The 20,519-nt window shown below is 49.8% G+C and overlaps 2 protein-coding genes and 1 long non-coding RNA gene across 5 annotated transcripts in view; 2 read left to right on the top strand and 1 right to left on the bottom strand.

Annotated features, from left to right (window-relative positions):
- The window catches only part of FBXO47 (F-box protein 47), a 33,835-nt gene extending 23,930 nt beyond the window's left edge, over positions 1-9,905 (top strand). For both annotated transcript variants that reach the window (XM_076065425.1, XM_032949292.2), the window contains exon 10: positions 8,811-9,905. In XM_076065425.1, the coding sequence (XP_075921540.1) occupies positions 8,811-8,941 (131 nt within the window). In that variant the 3' untranslated portion in view covers positions 8,942-9,905. The remainder of the gene's footprint in view (positions 1-8,810) is intronic.
- Positions 9,906-11,105: 1,200 nt separating this feature from the next.
- Positions 11,106-17,619, bottom strand: LOC142924037 (uncharacterized). Its single transcript, XR_012941183.1, has 2 exons — positions 17,069-17,619; positions 11,106-12,439 (listed from the first exon to the last, which is right to left on the bottom strand). It is a non-coding gene; the product is annotated as an uncharacterized LOC142924037 (long non-coding RNA).
- A 2,413-nt stretch (positions 17,620-20,032) lies between these two features.
- LOC116940042 (paired box protein Pax-6-like) overlaps positions 20,033-20,519 on the top strand; it is a 95,853-nt gene continuing 95,366 nt past the window's right edge. The window contains exon 1 of one of the 2 annotated variants that reach the window (XM_032949289.2): positions 20,033-20,319. The gene's annotated coding sequence lies outside the window, so the exon portion shown is untranslated. The remainder of the gene's footprint in view (positions 20,320-20,519) is intronic. The other variant, XM_076065424.1, reaches the window with a different exon arrangement.

Below are 20,519 nucleotides of genomic sequence, written 5' to 3'. Positions count from 1 at the left end.
GGAGACAAAGGCGGACAGGCGTGATACTGGCCATCCCACCCATTGGTGTGTCGTTTCGGTCTTCCATCGGTGCTCGATATAACAGCACTTGCCCCAACAGTCTGTAATATTTATACGCGGGATATTTGGCTTTTTTATACTGCATACACATGTGTAATATATACTATGTTATAATGTATGCATGCGTCTAATGATGTGTTCTTCGAGACCATGTTTATTAAGTATGTGTAGAGTATATAATGTAAAACCATATATATGAAGGTTGATGTCTCGTACAAAAACACGGGTACAGCCATTCCTGTACGAGCCCATCTATCACGCGAGTGATCATGCACACACATACACACATATATGTACCAATATATAAGTATTGTATATATTCGGTATCTGTATAATATACGCATTATACATGCAGTATTTAATACACGTCTGTGTATACTATTGTAGTTGCTGATAATTAACGTTGTTTTAATAATATATTTCATGGCCCACGACCGTTTAAATTCACATGGTGTCTGCTGTTAGACATTTGTAATCGTTACAACTTCTGCTTAAACATCATAAGCCATGGTCCATCCACTGCTGGGTGAGGAAGGAACCGCCGTTCCTTCACTCTCTCGGGATAGATGCCACGATTTAGTACTCATACTTAAATTGTATTTACTGACGTATTTATTTTCAGTGACTTGCTTACCCTTTCCCTACTTTGCACTGCTATCGTTTTTTGCACTATTTGTTGTCAGTTGCTGACCCACAGCCCTGCTTGAAATCTGTGCAAAAAAGGAGCTTTATAGCTCATCGGATTCATCCTGCGGTCTAAATAAAGATTCGGTTACGGGCATATACTAATATACTTACATGCAGATTATGTTAAGTATATATTGGAATATATGTAACAGATCTAGACATGTTTATACTGTTTGCATATTGTGTACGTTCTTTGTGTATATTAATGTTTAAATATGAACATGGACATGTGTTATGTTTAAACGCATGCGTAATGAGTATTTCCGGTATATATAGTGCGCTACGTATTTAGGCACGCATAGGCATATATTTAGACTAGATGTTGCACGCGTTTTTTTTTAGACACGTACAACCATTGTATGTATCGGGAAGCGTACCGTTTCGCAAAATCAATTATGCGCTCTCTTGGGTGATTACAATCGGATTATAAATCACGTAATTAGCAAATGTACAGGCAAATAAAGACACGCAACTTGACATGTGCTTTTATTTCCATAAAATAAAGATTATTTTGCTCTTATCAGCCTATGGGCCTTTCGGACCGATGTCGTTCAGCAACGTTTGTTTACGCTGCAGGTTACTCAAGAGCCGCATGGCTCACAGGGCTATACACCTAATAAATGAAACTTGAAAACTAAACCCTGATCGGTTTCGCCTGCCCTGGCTTCCATCAGCAGGTCGCGGGCCGTTTAGTCTCTGCAGGTGCAATAGTCGATGTGCGCTTAAGCACACGCGCATATTCAAACAATATAATATCCAGTAATTTAAATAATCACTAGCTTTGTAAACATTTGTCCACCCACCCATGGAAGTATCGTCACCGTCGTGTCGGTGACCATACTGCACCACGCTGGTTCGCGTCGCCCGTCGTCGGCAATCGAACCCAGGTAGGTCGGGTTCGCGGCGCAATGCGCCAAGCAATATAGTATTGAATTACAGAGATACGCATAGTCAAGCGTGTATACGTATAAACCTATGTAGCATATTGTATATATATACCATATAGCATGCACTGTACCCGTGGACTGTGTTATGTTTATCGAGAAAGGCATTTTGTGTAGGTAATTGTGTACGCGTACACAATTGTGCATGGCATGTGTGATGTGTTGTAACCACTTAATCTGCGTATATCTATAGGCGTTATGTGCCGCTATACTATACTACGGGACCATACGTATCCTTAGTACGTACGTCCACTGTGAACATTCCATGTACACAAGGATATTTAACTTAATGTTCACGTATTCTTGCCTGTATGTACATTAGCAATTACTTGCATTGTGTATCGTTTACGCAGTGCTGTACCTTAATATTGCAGAGCAACACGTGACTCCGTAGCCTACACGCGGGCATTGTACACACCACGTGACTCCGGATAATTTATAAAACCTTTTTTTATTACCGATAACCGCATGGAAAAACCGGTTACCCCCCCCCCCTTTCCACCTTGTTATACATCGGTTTGCTGCACACAGACATTTGTGGAAATAAACCAAGCGTGTTTACCTTTATAACTGAAAAACGACGGCAAGCTGCCAGTGGTGGGTTGGTCATGAGGTCGGTTCGATCTCCCGGGGCGGCAGTAAAAACATCGGGGCAAACATCTTAAATCATCACGCATCACCACCACCACCACCACTGCGTTGTGCACCCAGCAGCAGCTGCGTATAAATTGGGAACTTCCACAGTTACTCGATCGGCAGGTCGAGAAACTGTGGTGGAGTAAAGTGTGGGTACGCCCGCTTATTCCGAGGCGTGTGCTCAGTATGGAAGAGGAGACAAAATACTCTCTCAGTCATCCGTCTAGTTGGAGGCCCTTCCACCGGCAGTGGCGTGAGCAAGCAATTGCAGGGCCCTGCGCCTTTGCCTTTTAACTGAGGAACAAAGCCACGTGTACCACCACCACCACCACGCGGTAACTTGAGCCGCCGTGCGGTTTGTACGCTCACGGGTGCCAACCCAATGCCTTCGTTTCCTAAGAAACGGTTACCGCTTCGCGACTTCCTTAAAACGGTTAGCGATGTTTATGTTGATCGTTTTAACAACACCGAATATATCTAGACGCCGATCGACTGCTCACTTATAACGATTGTTGAATTTCTGTGCCCTACAAACATCGACGTGACGTCTGGATTCCTAGCTCACGGTTCAATTGACAACGGTGACTAATCAAGGCTAGAAGCCACTGCGACGCGATTAAGGTCTCTCTCACATCTCCGACGGCCGTGGAGGTTTGTTTGACCATACTTCACCACGCTGGTTAGTGCGCGTTTGGTGAAGATGAACGAAACGGGGCGCCCGCTGGCCACTGATGTCAGCCGTGGCCGGGAATCGAATACAGGGTGCCTGGTTTAGAGCGCAGTGTGCTGCTGCTAACCACGACGCCAAATGCTCCACCCAATGTCCCGTAGGCTATGCCCGGGAGGGGTCGGCAGCCTGCTGCTCCGGAGCCGCACGCGGTCCTTTAAGGACCGCTTCGTGACGCTACTTACGAAGGGCCGTCTCGCGTTCAACGTGCGCATTGCGGCTCTTGAAATATTGAGTGTTTTACCGGATTTCGAAAAAAATGTCAATTGTTATTTTGGTTTCCGACCCCTGTGCGAAACGCTACAGCATAAACCGAAATACAAAGAAACCTCCCCCCCCCCCGTATAGTCTAAGGAGACTATTGGGGTAAGTGTAGTGAGCGAGCATCTATGGTACTCGATTAAGGCCGAGTCGACCTAGGAGGAGACCAACGATCGATTCTGCTGTTGTTGACCGTGACTGTAAATCGAAACTCTGGTCGCCGGGTTTGTTGCGCAATGCGCTGATCACTACGCCACCGGGTCCCCACATCGCATCAGTACCGATAACAACAACAACAACATCATCAGGTGACATTCGCCACCACGTCTATGGCAACATCGCCGCAGCGCTTGTGCCAGGCTTGTTGCAATATGTGGCCGTCACATGAGGTGTCGAAGGCTCGCTGGTAGGAGGTCACGGGACAGACCCCCAGGTGTTGTGGGTGGATTGACTGGGATGAGAATAATCATTTACATTTGCATACCTTGACGTAAAGCTTTCGTCACTGCAGGAATTCATATTCTTTGGGTCATTCGGTAAAGTCACGTGTATAGGTTTTGTTATTGATTGTTATTTTCTTTCAACTTACCTACGTGACTTTACCGTAAGACCCAAAGAATACTTGCATACCTATCAACCCATACGGGTTACCCGAATTATTGTACAGGGAAATTGAGTAAAGACGTGTTTTTGTCTATTTTTGTGTCTCCCTTCTGATGGGACTTTGTAGGATGAACGTTGAGATTTATAAGGGCACGGGGTGACCAACAAGGTCTGAATTGGTCTGTAATGAGGTAGGCACTGATAAAGGGTTGACAGGTATGCATTTGTAAAGCGCATTTCATTCATAGATCCTAATGCGCCATGTATGGAAAGCAGGAAATAATCAGAACCAGGGTAAACGGCCAGAATTAGGAGGTAGAGGACAGTTATAATAGGTGAGATTTCAATACCGACTTAAATATATCTAACGATGACTGGCAGATGCTCCACCTGTGCTTCCCACTGCGGCAACTCGCTGCGTTTTAGCTGCCTCTCGCTCGTTGTTGTGAGCGTCGTTCCTATGCCCTCCCGATGATGTTAGAGGACGATCGCCTGACTTTTACCAGGCCAGGAGCGTAGGTTGTATAGTACAGTGAGGGAAAAAAAGTATTTGATCCCCTGCTGATTTTGTACGTTTGTCCACTGACAAAGAAATGATCAGTCTATAATTTTGCATTTGAATGGTAGGTTTATTTGAACAGTTAGAGACAGAATAACAACAACAAAAATCCAGAAAAACGCATGCCAAAAATGTTATAAATTGATTTGCATTTTAATTAGGGAAATAAGTATTTGACCCCCCTCTCAATCAGAAATATTTCTGGCTCCCAGGTGTCTTTTATACAGGTAACGAGCTGAGATTAGGAGCACACTCTTAAAGGGAGTGCTCCTAATCTCAGCTTGTAACCTGTATAAAAGACACCTGTCCACAGAAGCAATCAATCAATCAGATTCCAAACTCTCCACCATGGCCACGCCCAAAGAGCTCTCCAAGGATGTCAGGGACAAGATTGTAGACCTACACAAGGCTGGAATGGGCTACAAGACCATTGCCAAGCAGCTTGGTGAGAAGGTGACAACAGTTGATGCGATTATTCGCAAATGGAAGAAACACAAAATAACTGTCAATCTCCCTCGGCCTGGGGCTCCATGCAAGATCTCACTTCGTGGAGTTTCAATGATCATGAGAACGGTGAGGAATCAGCCCAGAACTACACGGGAGGATATTGTCAATGATCTCAAGGCAGCTGGGACCATAGCCACCAAGAAAACAATTGGCAACACACTACGCCGTGAAGGACTGAAATCCTGCAGCGCCCGCAAGGTCCCCGTGCTCAAGAAAGCACATATACATGCCCGTCTGAAGTTTGCCAATGAACATCTGAATGATTCAGAGGACAACTGGGTGAAAGTGTTGTGGTCAGATGAGACCAAAATGGAGCTCTTTGGCATCAACTCAACTCGCTGTGTTCGGAGGAGGAGGAATGCTGCCTATGACCCCAAGAACACCATCCCCACCGTCAAACATGGAGGTGGAAACATTATGCTTTGGGGGTGTTTTTTTCTGCTAAGGGGACAGGACAACTTCACCGCATTAAAGGAACGATGGGCGGGGCCATTTACCGTCAAATCTTGGGTGAGAACCTCCTTCCCTCAGCCAGGGCATTGAAAATGGGTCGTGGATGGGTATTCCAGCATGACAATGACCCAAAACACACGGCCAAGGCAAGAAAGGAGTGGCTCAAGAAGAAGCACATTAAGGTCCTGGAGTGGCCTAGCCAGTCTCCAGACCTTAATCCCATAGAAAATCTGTGGAGGGAGCTGAAGGTTCGAGTTCCCAAACGTCAGCCTCGAAACCTTAATGACTTGGAGAAGATCTGCAAAGAGGAGTGGGACAAAATCCCTCCTGAGATGTGTGCAAACCTGGTGGCCAACTACAAGAAACGTCTGACCTCGGTGATTGCCAACAAGGGTTTTGCCACCAAGTACTAAGTCATGTTTTGCAGAGGGGTCAAATACTTATTTCCCTCATAAAAATGCAAATCAATTTATAACATTTTTGACATGCGTTTTTTCTGGATTTTTGTTGTTGTTATTCTGTCTCTCACTGTTCAAATAAACCTACCATTAAAATGCTAGACTGATCATTTCTTTGTCAGTGGGCAAACGTACAAAATCAGCAGGGGATCAAATACTTTTTTTCCCTCACTGTATGTGTTTCATATGTACGGTACATATATACACCAAAGACAAAGATCCCCCATATAACCTTTGACAGACTGTTGGGGCAAATGCTGTGAGCGAGCACCTATGAAGGCCGGCACAGCACACGAGAGGGTGGGTGGTCAGCGCCATGCCCGTCCGCCTTTGTCTCCCCCAGTGGCGATGTTTACACACCTCGCCAGGTACTCATTTGAGGCTGAGCCGACCTAGGGGAGGCCCAGAAGCAGTTCAGATAATCGTCACCGGTGTTGGCCGTGAGCAGGAATCGACTTCGGGTAGCCGGGTTCGTTGTAGCGCAGCGCGCTAACCGCTGCCCCGCCGCTCCCAACACTTATTCAACAAATACAAAGATATTCTTAGCTCTTTCGGTAAAGTCACGTTGAAGGGAAACAATAAAATAATAAAATATATATAAAACAATAAAAAAATATTTTATTGTTTCCCTTCAACGTGACTTTACCGAAAGAGCTAAGAATATGAATTACTGCAGTCACGAAAGCTTTAAATCAAAATTTAAATACAAAGATCCCCCATATAGCCTTAACAGACTGTTGAGTCAAGTGCGGTTAGCGAGCACCTTTGAAGGTCGACACGGCACACGAGAGGGTGGGTGGCCAGCACCTTCCCCGGCCGCCTTTGTCTCCCTCGTGGTAACGTTTTTACACATCGCACCAGGTATACGATTGAGGCTGAGTCGATCTAGGGGAGGAGGCCCAGGACAGGTTCAGATACTCGTCACACTGGTGTTGGCAGTGAGCGGGAATCGAACTCGGTTATACAGGTTCGTAGTGGCGCAGCACGCTAACCGCTGCGCCGCCGCTCCCCACACTATATGCATACACCGTACACATCGCGGCAGACACTCTACCTTGGGCTGGCTCCGCGTCTCCGTTCACGAGTGAGAGGCTTAATTCAGTGAGACAGCCTCCCGCACCCCCCCCTCCAAGTCCGCCCGCCTCCCACGACACGGCCGCAAATGCCTCCCAATCAATAACTGTCAGAAAAATGAAAGGCAGCGGTTGAATATTCAATAGCGTCCCCGAGTTAAAACAAAAAAAAACATTAAAGAAAAAACGCACACATGCACGCACGCGCGCGCGCACTCTCCTATTTTACAGCCACGCAGTCGCTCAACACCCCCCCCCCACCCATTTCTAACCATCCCCACCCCCCGGCAGATAGGATAATGAGCTCTCGTTTGTGTATAAAATCCTTACGCGTTATTTGCGCTATGAGGAAGAGTAATGTCTTCATCATTTAGTGAATTGCAACACACATACGTATGAGCGGAGAAGCGAGCGGTGGCGGAGCGGTTAGCGCACTGCGCTTTCTGAGCTCAGCCACCTTGCGTTTTATTGGCGGCCGCAACTCGATCACCCGCTTACTCCAATCCCCACTGACCAGCGTGGCGTAGTATGGTAAAGCGACAGCGGTGGACAAGACTGCGTGAGGGAGGAAGGCTTTCGTCCAGCTGTGGATTGGTTTAAGTTATTTTACGAGCGGATTTTTTTTTTACTTTCACTGCACGAGATCCCTTGTGCTAAACCGTTTGCTGTGGCTTTCAAGTGCAGGTTATATTAATAGTTAATGTATACACGATTTGCACGTGTGATTCATTGCATTGTAATCGATTTATACGTTAGTGCATTAATTGTCTACTTGTTTTTTTAGTAATTGATTAAGTTAATGATTGGTTTGTTTTATTAATTGGCCAAATGTATGTACCACGTTAAACTTATTTCCCACCCTACATAGCCAGCCGTGCTAAAAACGAAACACAAAAAGCCAAAAAAAATTGCTAGATGATGATTTCCTAATATCGGAAGGAAGAGCGTTCCAGACGGCCGCAGAAGCGCATCTGAAAGCGCGCATTTAAGTGATGATTTAGTCATAGTAATTTATTGACTGTGCTATTATTTTGATTTAAAGCTTTCGTGACTGCAATGATTCATATTCTTGGTTCTTTCGGTAAAGTCACGTTGAAGGGAAACAATAAAAGAATAAAAATATATATAAAACAATAAAATTCTCACGACGTTTCGACTGCAACACAAGCAGTCATCATCAGGTGTGAAAAACAACGACTGATTACTGTTTCGGTTGATTTGTAAATAATCGATGTCGTGAGGAATTTATTGTTTTATATATATTTTATTATTTTATTGTTTCCCTTCAACGTGACTTTACCGAAAGAACCAAGAATATGTGCTATTATTGTTATTGCTTCGTATTATGTTGAATGATTAAATCCTTGATCGATTGATGAATTAATTCAAAGGTATATCTGTTACTAACATGGATTTTTTTTGAAAGGTTGGTTTATTGACGAGTTTATTTATTGACTATTTATCTTGATTTGATTTCTACTCTGAGTCATTTGTGGATGTATTGACACATTGTTTATTCGTTGTTTCATCGATTGTTTCGTGTTTATTTATTGATTATTTAATCGTATTAATGGTGAGTTTATTGTTTTTTTTTATTATAGTTGTGAAATCTGTTTTAGGAACTATTGTAATATTGATGGACTGATTACTGTTTCGGTTGATTTGTAAATAATCGATGCATTGCTTGGTTCAATCCTTTACTGATATGCTGGTGTATTTATTGGTATTATGGTTAATCGATTGAGGTATTTGTTGATATTAATTAAAAACCAACGAGCTAGCTGATTGTTGGTGTGTTCATTGTATTTCTCTCTCTCCTCATTGATGTATTGCCTGCCACAGATATCCCGCACCAAGACGTGGAGTTGAACTCTGTCATTAACGCTCAAGGTTGCTTCCTCAAGGAGATCATGTCTCTCGCCTTCTCCCCTCTCCTGGTGACCCTCACGCTCCAAACACCACAGGAGATTTAGCGGACGAGAGCGTTAGGCCACTGGAGAGTTGGTGAGTGGGAGAGTTTGCAGACAGCAGAGTTAGCTGATGGGAGAGTTTTGGAACGGGACAGTGAGTGAGTGGGAGAGTAAGGGGATGGGAGAGTTTGTCGCGATCTGTCTGTGTTTGTCTATTGGTCTCTCCATCTATCTCATGCAAAAACCTCACTCCATTAAAAGTGCTCTGCAATAGACTCGTTGCTCTTTGTCGACTGCACGTTGTCGACAACGAGTTAAATCTCTTGAAATGCGCCATTGTTGATGAATGTGAATGAATTAACTTATACGAAATATATATATACGCACAGTTAGTGTTTAGTGGCCAATGAGCAAATCGCCTGGAATGCTTCCGATCTCGTAAGATCTCGGCAGCTAAGCAGATTTAAGCCTGGACAGCGCTTGGATGGGCGACCGTATATGCGTCACAGGTTGTTATAGGCTGTGGGGGGATGGGGGAGAGACGACATGGGGGCAGCAGAAGGCAGTTGCAGCAATATCCATTGCTGTATTGTACGTCTATGCTCCCCACCTTCACCATCCCGCCGAATGACCAGTGTGGTGAATTATGGTCAATTGACCTTCACGACCGGTACGGCATGGGGAAGCCCTCATCATCCAGCAGTAGATGGATATATGCAGATTAGGCAGAGTAGGCTTCATGATTAAATAAATGTATAACAAGTTAAGCATGCTATAATATTCATCTTTACGGGCGTTGAGTTGTTCCTGTGGATGGCTGTTAAGAACTACGGACGCTTTTACTTGCTCAATGTATTGCAATGCAACACTAATGCGTTGCACGGACACCCACAGGAGACGTATGTGTGCAGGTGCGTGTGTACGTCGTCTATGAGTGTAAAGAACACGTGCTGGTGTGCACGTGAGCAACTACTGCATAATTATAAATGTTTATGTTAAAATAAATGTAGCCGCGTGGTGAATTAAATTACGTGTTCGCGTGTGTTTGTGTGTACGGATGGATGCGTTGTGTGTCCGTGTGCGTGTGTGGTTATGTGGCCACCCACCCTCTCGTGTGCCGTGCCGGCCTTCATAGGTGCTTGCTAACAGCACTTGCTCCTGCAGTCTGTTAAGGTTAAATGGGGGATCTTTGTATTTGTGGTTAGGTGCTCGCCAACAGCGCGTGCCGCAATAGCCTCTTAAGGCTATACGGGTGATGTTTGTTTTTATATACGTGGTTTGCGCACAGCGCTTCCAACCCGGCGAACCGACTTCGATTCCCGCTCACGGCCACCAACCCCTGTGACGATGATCTGAACCGGTCCTGGGTCTCCCCTAGGTCGACGCAGCCTAATATGAGTACTTTGTGCGGTGCGCCAACATCGCCACTCGGGAGACAAAGGCAGCCGGGCGTAGTGCTGGCGGCCCACCCCCTCGCATGCCGTGCCGGCCTTCACAAGTGCTGCTCGCTAACAGCACTTGCTCCTGCAGTCTGTTAAGGCTACACGGAGGGTTTTTGTGAGTCTGTGTGAATGCGTGTGTGTGTGTTGGGTTACGTCTCCCGTTAAAGACATGCTGTAGGAACAGTTCGCGTTTACATTTTGCTCGTGATTGCGAATTAATAATACTAACTCAAATCCCGTTTGATCACCGTCTGTGCTGCGGTTACTTACCCCATCATCCCTCCGAGGTCGATACAACGAGTAACAATTTGTTTTAAATCAACAGAGAGCGTGCTGTGGGGGTGGATTACTGCCCACCCGACGTATCCATTGCTGGATAAAGGCTTCCCCAAGCCATTGCTATCTCGAAATGGAACTATCCACTTCGCATCTGAACAAGAGCTGATTTAATCACTCCGTGTAGCCATGACTCACCGTCTCGCCACAACATATCCTGGCCTAAGTCCCACTTTTATTAACCGCCCAATTCTATGTATCTCACCTGCGTATGTTTTCTAATCCATATGTTCCTCTTTAGTAAATAAAGGATAATTATACCACAAGTCTTTATGTCCACACATTGCAGCATAAAGACGATGAAGACTCCTTAATTTACTATTTATATATATTTAATTGCTGGTTTCAGAGTGCACTGCGCTAACCACTGCGCCACCGCTCGACGCCCCATAGGCTTGACCAAACTGTACACAGTATTCCAAAACTTGTTATAAAATAAAAGCAGAGACTTTGTTTAAGATGGTTTATTTTGTATCCCGGTTGCTGAGCACAGACCAAGCGGCCAGCAACAAACATCGCATTACTAAAGACGTGATAGATAAGAGACGGTATAAGAGTGTTCCTTGAATGGCGAGAGTAAGTAAGAGAGAATTTCAAAGTTTGAGCGGTGCGAGGCAAAAAGTTGAGAGGGAGGTGCGTGGTGTGTTTACAAAACAACGGCCAAACCACACCTCCCTTCACACCCGTCGTCATTCGCCCCACACCGCCTTATGTCAGAAACATAAAGTTCTAAATATAGGCGGGCGGGCGGACTACACGGGCAAACATTTGCCCAAGGCTCGTTAGGATTTTACGCTGTCCTTTATGTGGTCCCGTGCCGACTGAGCCACGCGGAACGCGTCCCCGTGTCGTCACGTCTCAGAAGCCGGTTATACTTCTAGGTGCGTGATGGCACCGAGATGGTTCAGGAGCTCAACGCCGTTGTCGAGGTCCTGTTGAAGCGGTGTGGGCGAGGACTTCATCCAGCAGAGGGGTGGCAAAGTGTGCATTTTATTATTTTATTTTATCCGTTACTCTTTTCCCGCTGTTTCTCGAATTAATTTCGGCAGAAAGACAAGAACAGCAATATCGTGGATAAAAGTATGTTGGCTTGGTCAGGACGTGTTGCTAAAAGGGATGATGATATGATGATGTGATAATGATGATGATTGGCGTTCTAAACTAGCAGCGGATTCTAGATTTGAAGCTTTCGTGACTGTAAGGATTCATACTCTTTGTTTTTTTCGGTAAAGTCACGTAGGTGACTACGTAGGTGACTACGTGACTTTAACGAAAAAACCAAAGAGTATAGCAGCGGATTATCAGCCAAAGTGAGGGATTACTGCCCAGACTACTTCCACCAAGGAGATAGAGAGCGCCACGGTGGTGAGATGTTAACTCCCTCGTCTGCTATACAGGGGTAGTGAGTTCGATCCCGACCCTTGACGCCTGTGTATGCATGTTCTCTCTCTCTCCCCGTGGTCGTGTGAATGTTTTCTCCGGGTCCTCCGGTTTTTGCTCTCGACATTTACAAACGTGCGGAGTATTTGGCAGCTATAAAGTTCCACGTGATGATAAGCCACTCCGTTGAGCTATCATTCGTGGCGAGATCGCTTCGTGAAAAATATCTGTATAGCTCAGTGGGCCCTCTCCCGGTAAAATACAATTAGTTTAGTTTAAGTGCAATGACATCCAGCTCGTGTGCTGGTGGATTATCCAATGTGCCGATTGTGAAGGCTGCAATCTTAGCAATCGGTCAGTAGGGGTCTCCATGGAGCAGGCGGGCACCTGGCCGAACACCGATCTGGAAAAGACAGGCAAATACGTTCGTATGCTGAACTTCTTTTGCGCCGTACGTAGCCAACCACGCTAATCGGAGGTGCGGGGGAAGGACAACAAGCTAAACACACAAAGCAGCTGTGAAGAAATTAGCTCTCATTGTAGATGACTTAAAATTGTACAGCTCGAGTGGCTTCCGATGATCAGAAGAGCGTTCCAGACGGCTGCAGAAGTGCATCTGAAAGCGCGCGATGCAGCGTGGCCATCACTCGAGGAGGCCTTTATCCAGCAGTTGATCGATCATGACTAAAGGTTATTAATCATTAATTGCAGCCCAATACGACAAATGGCGCCATGAAAATAGGCACGCGGAATCGTAGACGCGCCTGAGGTCAAAGTTACAATGCTCGCGAACACAAACTTGGTGTAAATAGCGCGAACTTATCGGGTACATAACGTTGGCATTAATGCACGCGGTGAATGCCAATCCACTGCTGGATGAATACCACCCGATCCGCCGCAAAACTCTTCCGATCCGGCGATGGTAGCAATGCACGGAGGATCGCTCCATATCCTCGGGGGGATTCCTTCACTCGGACGCGTTCCGTTCCTCGGCTCCGTCATCTCACGATCATCTCACGATCATCTCACGGACTCACTATTCTCATCGGCCACTATCTCGCCTTGGGGCGACGCGTCATGCCCAAGCCTCGCTCCCTTTTCTCAACCGTGTTGAACGATCTCGTGTAACGTGCCGTATGTTCCCCAGGCCACGTGTTACTCCGCCAGTCCATCTAGCTATCTATCGTCTCTCAATGTAATTCAATGCATTCACCTCTCCACGCTTCTCGGACCTTGAGCACTCTCCCCTGTGCGTGTGCTCATCGAAGCAAGAATAAACAACAGACAGAGAGACTCCCCGTGGCCTGCATCGACTTTTGGGGGATGATGTTCGCGAGTAGCAGCACCTATGAAGGCCGGCACGGCACACGAGGAGATGGATGGGCAGCACCACCCCCGGTCGCCTTTGTCTCTCAAAGTGGCGATGTTTTTACATCGCACCAGGTACTCGTTTGAGGCTGAGTCGACCTAAGGGAGGAGGCTCGGGACCGGTTCGGTTAATCGTCACTGGTGTCGGTAGCCGTGAGCTGGTATCGAACTCGGGCGGACGGGTCCTTAGCGCAGTGCGCTACCTGCTGCGGTACCGCTCCCCACAACACACAACCAAAGACAAAGATCCCCCGTATAGTCTATTAACAGACTTTTGGGGCAAGTGCAAGCGCTGTTAGCGAGTAGCACCTATAAAAGGCGGGCACAACACACCACACACACAGAGACAACTCCCACACACACAGAGACAACTCCCACACACACACAGAGACAACTCCCACACACACACAGAGACAACTCCCACACACACACAGAGACAACTCCCACACACACACAGAGACAACTCCCACACACACACAGACGACTCACACACACACACAGAGACAACTCCGACACACACACAGAGACAACTCCCACACACACACAGAGACAGAGACAACTCCCACACACACAGAGACAACTCACACACACACACAGAGACAACTCCCACACACACACACAGAGACAACTCCCACACACACACAGAGACAACTCCCACACACACACAGAGACAACTCACACACACACACACAGACAACTCCCACACACACACATACAGACAACTCCCCCACACACACACAGAGACAACTCCCACACACACACACAGAGACAACTCCTACACACACACACAGACAACTCCCCCCCACACACACAGAGACAACTCCCACACACACAGACAGACAACTCCCTCACACACACACAGAGACAACTCACACACACACACACAGACAACTCACACACACACACAGAGACAACTCCCACACACACACACAGACAACTCACACACACACACACAGAGACAACTCCCACACACACACAGACAACTCACACACACACAGAGACAACTCACACACACACACAGACAACTCCCACACACACACACAGAGACAACTCCCACACACACACACACAGACAACTCCCCCCCACACACACACACAGACAACTCACACACACACAGAGACAACGCCCACACACACACACACAGACAACTCCCACACACACACAGAGACAACTCACACACACACACACAGAGACAACTCCCACACACACACAGACAACTCCCACACACACAGAGACAACTCACACACACACACACACAGAGACAACTCCCACACACACACACAGATGACTCCCACACACACACAGAGACAACTCCCACACACACACAGACAACTCACACACACACACAGACAACTCCCACACACACAGAGAGACAACTCCTACACACACACACAGAGACAACTCCCACACACACACACAGAGACGACTCCCACACACACACAGAGACAACTCCCACACACACACACACAGACAACTCCCACACACACACAGAGAGACAACTCCCACACACACACAGACAACTCCCACACACACACAGAGACAACTCCCACACACACACAAGGAGACGACTCCCACACACACACAGAGACGACTCCCACACACACACAGACAACTCCCACACACACAGAGACGACTCCCACACACACACACAGACAACTCCCACACACACACATAGAGACGACTCCCACACACACACACAGACGACTCCCACACACACACACACAGACAACTCACACACACACACAGCCACACTCACTCCCTGTGTGTGTCGTGGTTCATGCGGCGACACAGCCTGTCGACACACGAGGAGTGTCAGACAGAACAAGTAAGTTAATGGATGACCACGCACAGAGTCGGAGCCGACAAATCGCTAATGAGGCGAACATCATTAATTATTTTCTCACCACTCCCGCCTCCTGCCCCCCTCCTCCTACGGCCACTTCGCCCCCCCTCCACCCCCACCCCGAGCACCCCCCCCCCAACGCCCCCCCCCCCCAGTTCCCAGTCGCCTCTCTAACGGGGCCGTTAATTCATCGCTGAAGGCGCGACATTCGTCACCAGCAAAAACTGCGTGGCCTTAAATGGGGAAACGTATTTAGATTATAGGTAGGCAACGTTTCGGGCAATTAGCCTATTCGGAGCGCAAATGAAGGTGAATGATTCACGTGCTGTGAAAAAGGGCCCGCTTCCAGAAAAGTCGCCTATTGTCTATCGTTTTTAACGATTCGGGCCCACGTGTTGTTGTTGTTATTGTTTGTGATTGTTCACTACTTGACAACGTTAGTATCACTCACAACACCGTTCGTCTCTGTTCGTGGCAGCTGTCCCAGTAACTGCGCGGTTGATCTGTATGCCGCAACATTAAACATTTAAAGCTCCCTGTATATTTTACAAATATTTTGTTTGTCCAATTCACTTGGGAGTCCCCCACTCATCCACGCATCGTGAAATATTCCTCGCACTGCCGGGATACGTCACGGTTTTTGTTACATCAGAGGTGCGGGGTGTCATCGTTGGAGTTGTACTCCACTTTTAGATTAAAAAACTCGTCTCTCTAGAGCTGCGTTCTGTGTTTTAGTTTGTTGCCCTTCTGCCGCACCTGCGATTAGCACGGTTGGCAATGCACGGTGCGACGCAAGTTCAACATCCACATCCGTACATGCTGAACCTATCTTTTTGCGGTGCTGTGAGTGTCCTCACCGCTGGGTGTTCTGCGTTTAAGGCCGCGTGACACCATTCATCGTCAAGGTAGCGTGGATTTATTTTCTCTCCGGTTCCTCCGATTTCCCCCACCCCTTCCCTTCCACGTTTAGAAGCAACGTCACGCGTTTGGAGCATTTTGGCTGCTGCGAAAATACCGTCCACGTGATGATGATGATGATAAGCCACTTCGTGTGAGCTATCGTTTGTGATGGCCTGGTCGCGTCTGATAACGAGCTTCATAGCTCAGTGGGAACTCTTAATTTGGTAAAATTAAAATAGTTTTAGTTCAAGACAGGCACGTGACACGGCCCAAAAATATAAATGCATGTCAATGCTTACCCATTGGCTGTCGTTAATAATCGAATGTTTTTGTTTTATAATTATTATAAGAATAGTACAATCAATTGTAACACGCTAATGTGTCTTGTATTGTTCAATGGTTGTGAAATGACCATGGGTCTCAAGGGGGGGGGGGGGGGGGTCGAGGTGGGGGTGGGTGGGATGCAGGTCACCTCAATGGGCTCTCAGATGCCCCCCCCCCCCACTAGGACTCCTCAGCAGTGATTGTGGGTTCTGTACACCTAGCCCCCCCCTCCCCGCCACAACTCGACCGCTCATCCTCTCATATCTACCGCAAAACAAAATGCCCCTTCGCTAAAACAGTTGCGGGGGATAACTTTTCATCACCCCCCCCCCCTCTTCCTACACGTGTGGCTCTCCCACTCTGTCCATGTCGACCCGGGATCACAATCAGCAGCAGCAGCCCCCCACCATCCCATCTCAGTTACCCCCACCCCGCTCCAAAAAGCAACCCACAATGGTCCTGGGAAGTCGTCTCATCACACGGCAACCTTGCACCGCCTCCACGTGCAGAGTCGAGAGCCGAGCCTCGGTACCCCCCACCCACCCCACCCACCTTCCCCGACAGCCGAGGTTGTCCCGCGGGAGACCCTCGACTCACTTGGGGAGGGGAAGGGGGGGGGGGGTCTCGTCCATCGTTGCTTCTGGACCTGATGCGGTGAGCGGCAGAGACCGGCACACGAACCGCGTCAGGCGCCTCTTGAGCGCCGGGGAGCACGAGAGATTGGGGCTCAAGTCACCTCCGTCGGCAGTGGGGAGATTACGGAGCGAATCAATCATAACAGGCGACGGCTCCACGGAGTAAGAGAGAGAGAGACACAGAGAGAGACACAGAGAGAGACACAGAGAGAGAGAGAGACAGAGGGACGTGGAGAGTTCGTCGAACAACACGGGGCGACGTCTCGAGTCACGACACCGACACGCAACCGTGTCCGGGCGCGCTCTCTCGCACTCTCTCCTCTCGCTCCCACCCCCGCGTCTCTCGCTCGTAGCAACATCACGTGGTTAATGTATAATTGCTAACATATGGTGCGTGTGTGTGTGCGTGTATATATATTATTTTAACTTCTAAAAGGGGACAGGTTTGTGTGCGTGCGTGAGAGTGAGTGTACACAAACCCCCGGCTCACTCCCGCCTGGACGCCCCACTCCTCGTTCATCGCTAGGGGCGGAGCGGCTGCCACCGTCGGCCCCGACCGACAGAGGAGTGGGGGGGGGCGCGGAGTGGGGGGGGGGGGAGAGAATGGATCGGGGGGAGGGGGGATGCAGGGCGGGGGGAGAGAGCAGGAGAGGAGGAGGAGAAGGGGGCAGGAGGAGAGAGAGAGAGAGGGGGAGGTTAAGTTCTGTCAATGTTTGCTCTTCAAATATTTCCTGAGACGTTTACGGCGCATTTATCCGCTGACAGAGCCCGGGGAACATCTGCGAGGTGTTATGGCCCCGGGGCAATCGCGCGCGCGCGGAGGGAGAGCGTCCGCGCCGCGTCGATCCGCGTCTAAACGTCGAGGCGAGGTGCGCGTTACGCACATATTTGCCTCTCCCTCCGTGCGTTCGCCTCGCGCGCGACCACGATGCCATAAACCGACGCGAACCCCTCGACTCCTCGAAGCCGGCTCCGTATGTCCAGATGGCACCAGTTGGTCCTGGAATGCCCCTCCCCCTCCACCGCCCACACACACCACCAACCCCGCAGCCCATCACCGCCACCACCGCCACCACCACCTCCACCTCCTCATCATCCCGACGCGACGTCCTTCCCCGATGAGCCCACGGAGACACGCGCGCGCGGATGCGTGGAACGGAACGGGGTCCCGCGACCCCCGTGCTACCCGTAGGACCCCCACGCTTTTGTTGCGGGGGGCGGGGTCATTGCCGAAGCCGCGAGCCGATCGACACCGCGAACGGTGAACGCAGCCGACGGACGTCGGGAGTCGAGCAGGAGACGGGGTGGGGGGCTCTCAACTAAAACCCGAGAAGAGGTCCCGTGAAGCGCGCGGTGGAGATGGACGGCACCTCGACAGGGAGACAGACAGAGAGACAAACAGAGAGAGAAAGAGGGGGAGGAGAGTTTTGAGCTACGCACGTGGTGGCCTTTAGCGAAGAGGGGGGATGTGGGGGGGAGCAAATGCACTTTGCGAGCCGCACGCGCCGCGCCCCCGTTGTGTTTGCGTGTTTGGCGTCTGTCCGTGCGATCAACTGCGTAATTGTGCGGAAGGGTTCCGCGCGAGCTAAAAATGTTTGCCGAGGCCGGCGATATACGCCGACGTCGTGATTGCACCTTCAATAAAAATGCGGGGTTTTTTTTGTTGTTGTTTCGCTAATGGAAGGAATCGGCGGCATCACTCCAGCGCCAAACATCCACAACCACCCTCCTCCCTCTCTGCAACGCTCTCTCCTCCCTCTCGCCTCTCCCGTCCTGACCCACCAACCCCGTCAGTGCCCTCCATGCACCCTCCCCATCCCCTGCGCTCACTCCCGCCAGGTTTCGGGACTCGAACCGCGGTGATTCCGTCGCTCTCTCTCGAGCGGAATTCGACCAGGGAGAGAGGAAGGTCGCGCGAATGCAACGCGAACCATCACTCAAGTCCCAGCAGCAGCAGCAGCGAGCCGAGTCTAGAACCCGTACTCACCAGGAGCGATACCTGCAATGGTGATGATGGTGATTAGTCTGGTGGTGTTTGGTGGTGTTATACTTTTCAAATCCTCCCATGACTCACGACGTGAACGCGTTTGTCTCGATGCGCGTGTTCGCCGCTGATTCTGAGATGCGGGGCGCCGCGTTCGCGAATGCAAAGTGCGCAGCTGTCACGCGCCTCGAGTGCGGGGGGAGTCGAACTCATGCGCCCGCTGCTGCGCGAGCGGTGTGCGGAGCTTTTGGGAGAGCAGCAGCAACAGGAACACGTCCCTCTCGCTCTCTCACTTTGCTGTGCCCAACCGCACAACCACTACCATCACCGACGCGACCACCGCCACCAACAACTACCACAACTCGTACCGACACCATCATAACCACCACCACCACAATATTCAACATCACCACCACCACAACTACCCCGACCGACGCCACCACCACCACCACAATCCCCATCTCCCACTCACCCTCCTTGCAGACCCCCGCCACCCCGCCGCCCCCCCCCCCCCCCGAAACCTCCTCCACCAACTCCACGCGGGCGTCATCACCGCCGCCTCTCCGCCAATGGGCGACCTCTCTCCGCCTCTTCTCTGGAGATCGTGGTGGTGGTGGGGGGGGGTTCAGTGCGGGCGGGGGGGGGGCTGAGGTGGTGGGTGGGAGCGGGGGGGGGGCGCGGTCGGAGGAGGCGGCGCGCGCCGGGGCCGACCAATGGGGGGGGACCGCGCGCGGGCTCCCCGTTCGGGAGAAAGTTTTGTTGGGAGGCGCGCGCGCAGAGAGGGGGGGGGGGGTCTATGAATGGCCGAGCGCGACGAGCTCCGAGGTTCAGTGCTCGAGGCGAGAGCTCGGCTCACTCCCTCACTCACTCGCATCCCCACCCGCCCATTTCCCCCCCCCGCCCCCAACCTTTCATCATCATCATCATCATCTCTCTCTATCCCCAACGTCACCTGCAGCATCATCATCAGCAGCAGCAGCAGCAGCATCAGCAGCAGCCGCTTCGCGACACGAGAAGCGAGAAGAGACGCGAGAGAGAGAGACAGAGAGAGCGGAGAGGACACCCAACCGAAGCAACCCCCCCCCCCCCCCCGCCTCTTTCCCCTTCACGACGTAAATTAAAAAAAATCTCTCTCTCTCTGTACGCACGCGAGAAGAGAACGCGATCAGAGATCCGTGCGACGCGTGACGGATTTGCCAGCGACGCGTCACGTGGCGTCGTCACTTGAGGTAACAGTCGACGATTACTTTGGTAACAGGGGTGGTGACGGTGGTGGTGGTGACGGTGGTGGTTGGTGGTGGCTGTGACGGTGGTGGTGGTGGTGGTGACGGTGGTGGTGGTGGCTGTGACGGTGGCGCGCGTCTAGTCTCGATGCGCAAGTGGGGCGCGTAACGCAGCAGTCAGCAGTAGCAGCAGTCAGCAGCGGCAG

Source organism: Petromyzon marinus, chromosome 7, assembly GCF_048934315.1.
Source record: "Petromyzon marinus isolate PM22_M1 ecotype Great Lakes invasive population chromosome 7, UKy_Petmar_22M1.pri1.0, whole genome shotgun sequence".
In the NCBI taxonomy this organism is placed as follows: Eukaryota; Metazoa; Chordata; class Hyperoartia; order Petromyzontiformes; family Petromyzontidae; genus Petromyzon; species Petromyzon marinus.
This window is presented reverse-complemented; position numbering and strand designations above follow the sequence as displayed.